Here is a 3,802-nt window from a genome sequence, read left to right as displayed (position 1 = left end):
TAACAATTTCATGTGTGGCCTTGACTGCCGGAAGACTGCCTGCCCACAAGAAGGAAGATGTGGGTGGGCAGGGAGAGTTAACTCTCTGCGGGATGGAGCCAGCTGAAGCTCTTGCAACCAGAAACAGAAGCGTAGCAGGCAGCGAGGGAGTCACACTTCAGGATAGTGTATTATCAGGTGTGTCAGTATATCCCCAGGGTGGGTTTTAGTGTGGAGGGGGTGAGACGAGAAGTCTTTTACAGCTCTAAGATATAATCCTGGTTTTTTGGAGGAGATGAAAGATGCTGACGCTCTTACAATATGTCTTTCTGGTTTATGTAAGAAGGGAGAAATATAGCAAGAAAAATCCTCTCACAAATTGGTTGATCCTTTGGCATCTGAATGACCATATGTACAGTTCACGTATGATCACCTAGAAAATAATAATCAAAGGAAATAAAAATAAAAACCACAGATCTCATATCTCTTTTAAGGAAAAACTAGGTTTATTTCAGGACTGCTCTCCAGATGAGGCACTAGGAATGCTGAATAATTCTTAAATGCTAAGAAAAGTGGCTAATCACTAAGAGAAGAAGGGCAATACACCAATGGGGCCTCACAGTTCTTATCTGTGTGCTTTTCTGCCTTCAAGAAAATAGCTAAGGATCATTGCATCCAAAAAAATCCCATTAAGCTTAATCTTAAGCTCTGTTCTTAAGGAGTCATATTGTCATAGTGAAGCAGGACTAGAAAAGATCTCAAGAGACCATTACGCGATGCCTCTGCCCCAAGACAGGATTAACAATGACAATGTCATTTCTGACGGATGTTTAGCAATGTCATCTTAAAGACTTCTACTGAGAGAGATGTCATAAGTTCCCTAGGCAATCTACCCCAGTGCTTAACTATCTTTATTCTTAGGAAGTTTTTCTGAAGTTTTGGTCTCTCTTACAGTTAAGCCCATTACCACTTGTCCTGCTAGTCTTGGCCATGAAGAACAGCTTACAGTCACACCCAACTATCCATCACGGACACATTCCTGAAAAGAGCAGAGTAGCAAAAGCAATTTTCCCCATAAGAGTTAATGTGATGGAGAGAAACGTGTAGAGGGACTTAAGAACTACGCATGATTTAAATTCACGGGGAGCAGGAGCAGGGTCACTGAGAGGAGAGTTTGGGTTTCAGCAGCTGGCTTTTCAGCAGGGATCACTGTTCTGAATGATATCAGCTATGCAATCTGTAAGACTGAATGTCCAAGAAAACTCTTGCAGTGTAAGCATTCTTAATGTCTCTTTCTGGACATCTTCATCATCTTCCTTAGATGAATCAAGGTCAATCAACTCAATCACAGGTGAAGGACAGAAAAATGGGGTGATGATGGTGGCTAGTGGAGCACAGTATTAAATGGTCAGCAGCAGAACTCCTAAGTGATGGATAGAGAAGTGGAGGACAGTGAGGTGCCGCTGTAATCCCTCAATGTTTGCTGAACCCTTTTACACATACAGAAATGATCGTCAGGTTCCCCCAGTATTTTCTCTCCTGCAAGCCATCCAACACCCATTTGCTCTGCCTTTTGCTGCTGTTCATGTCTACAAGTAGTAAAATGGGTTCAGAGAGATGACCTGGTCACTTTTTATTTTGTGGACCAGGTTGCTTTCTGGAAAGATTGGCTGCCTGAACTAGTAGGAGAAAGAAGGACTGCAGCTACCTCAGCTGATAGCAGCTTAAATTGCTCTGGAGTTGTAATGTTAGTTCTCAAACACCATCCTGCTGTAACTTCAGCCTAATGCAATACTACATTTTCTAACATTTGAGGGTGAGGAAGATCCTAGCTCAGTACCATTAAGCCTGGATAACAAAGTTTGGCACCTGAAACCGTGTTTGGGGTCCTACATAAAAGCAACTTAATTTTCCAGAGTTTTGAGCAGTCTTTTGACTGATCATAAGATAGCGATGTTTTAATAGAGCAATTTTTATTTAAGAGCCTAAACAGAGATTCAGACATGTAAATTCAGACATGCAGCTTTGAAATAAACACAGAAGTAAAACCAAACACAAACCTTTAAGACCAGAACTATGCACACGTACAATGTGAAACCATGAGAGGGAGGAAAAACGGGTTTTAGCAATGAAGATAAATCTAAGATTAACTTATCTATATCAGGCTATATTATAGTGTCTCAAACTATGAGTTGTTTTTATTTTGATCTAATTATCTCACTATTACTAATAAATATCACAAGTTTGATTGAAGTGGAGGGGTGAACAAATGCATGGGAAATGTCTACCGACTGTGAAAGAGAGCAAGGGGTGAAGGTGGCCATGGGAAGAGGTTGCTATATGCTTTTGGGATAGACTTCATATTCCTGTCAACCCTCTGGGGTAAGAGCAGCAGGTCCCCATCCCTCTGGGATGGGACTGGTTTTGCTGGGGGATGGGTTTAACTTACGTGGAGGCAGAGTCAACTCCCCCGGTGGGATGCCTGTGCGTGAGAAACGTGCAGTCACTTATCCCTCTGGAACAGGGTGATGGGGTCCCTCGCACTGACCGAGCCCCGTACGGGGGGTAATAGTTTCCAGGGATAGCTCTGCCTCGCAATCAAATTGCAAAACGGCCGGCACCTGATGACTCCTGGGGCTGCTGCCAGGGGCAGCCCTGCCGGGGGCAGCCTGTGTCTGAGAAGTCACAGGCCTCTTCTCCAACGGCATCTCCTCGCTGCTGTCCTCTCCCTGAAGGCTTACAGCATGGGGCACAGGCTGCACCCAGGCAGTGACAGCAGTGGGGGGTACTGATGATGAGGCAGCTCCTTCCTTTTGGCAGGTGGTGTCATGGTGATAGGAAACCAGCTCATTGCTGAAGTTGACCCTCTCCACAGTGGATCTGGGTGTGCTGCAGCAGAAGCACCGGCAGCCCAGCAGGTTACTGAAAGCCCGCCTGAAGTCTGCGTTGAAAGCATAGATCACTGGATTCACTGAGGAGTTGGCCCAGCCAAACCACACAAAGATGTTGAAGGTGGTTTGGCCAACACAGGGTGACTGCCCTTCGTGGTCATTCCCCAGCTCGGGCTGGCAGAAGGGCAGCAGGCAGTTGAGCAGGAAGAAGGGCAGCCAGCAGCAAACGAAGACTCCCATTATGATAGAAAGGGTCTGCAGCACCTTGGTCTCCTTCCGCAAGGAACTCCGCAAAGAGGAGGTGGGTTCCTTGCCGTGAGCTGGCCACTGCCCCCCTGCTCGCTCGAGGGTGGAGATGCGGCGGATCTGGGCCTGGGCAATCCGGTAGATCCTGGTGTAAGTGATGATCATGATGGCCACGGGGATGTAGAAGCTGATAAGGGAGGAGGTGATGGCATAAGTACGGTTCAGGCTGACCTCACAGCGGGGTGTCCCAGGCAACCAGGAGCCTGGATATCTCATGTCCTTGGCTTTATGCCAGTGTAGCTGCACTGGGATGAAGGAGATGAGGATGGAGAGGGCCCAGGCCACGGCTATCATGGCACAGGCAAGACGCTGCGTCATCCTGCGCTCATAGCGAAAGGGGCTAGCGATGGCCCAGTACCGGTCCAGGCTGATGATGCAGAGGTGGAGGATGGAGGCAGTGGAGCACATGATGTCAAAGGCCACCCAGGTGTCACAAAAGCGGCTGCCGAAGAGCCAGGAGCCACCAGCCACCTCAGTGACTGCCTTCCAGGGCATCACCAGGAGGGCGACGCAGAGGTCCGAGACGGCCAGTGACAGCACGAACCAGTTGGTGACCTTGGCGCGCAGGTGGCGGAAGCGCAGGACGGCCAGGCACACCAGCGCGTTGCCCACCAGCGTGCTCAGCA

At 48.1% G+C, this 3,802-nt stretch overlaps 1 protein-coding gene across 1 annotated transcript; it reads right to left on the bottom strand.

Annotated features, from left to right (window-relative positions):
• Nucleotides 1-2,486: 2,486 nt before the first annotated feature.
• On the bottom strand, nucleotides 2,487-3,797 carry LOC104614524 (D(1)-like dopamine receptor; the record flags this gene model as incomplete). Its single annotated transcript, XM_010290820.1, has 1 exon — nucleotides 2,487-3,797. A coding segment is annotated over one exon (1,311 nt), but the record flags the coding sequence as incomplete, so codon positions are not given.
• Between the last annotated feature and the right edge of the window lie 5 nt (nucleotides 3,798-3,802).

This window comes from Phaethon lepturus, unplaced genomic scaffold (genome assembly GCF_000687285.1).
Source record: "Phaethon lepturus isolate BGI_N335 unplaced genomic scaffold, ASM68728v1 scaffold430, whole genome shotgun sequence".
Taxonomy (NCBI): Eukaryota; Metazoa; Chordata; class Aves; order Phaethontiformes; family Phaethontidae; genus Phaethon; species Phaethon lepturus.
Note: the sequence above shows the minus strand (reverse complement) of the source record. Positions and strands in the feature narration are given on the sequence as shown.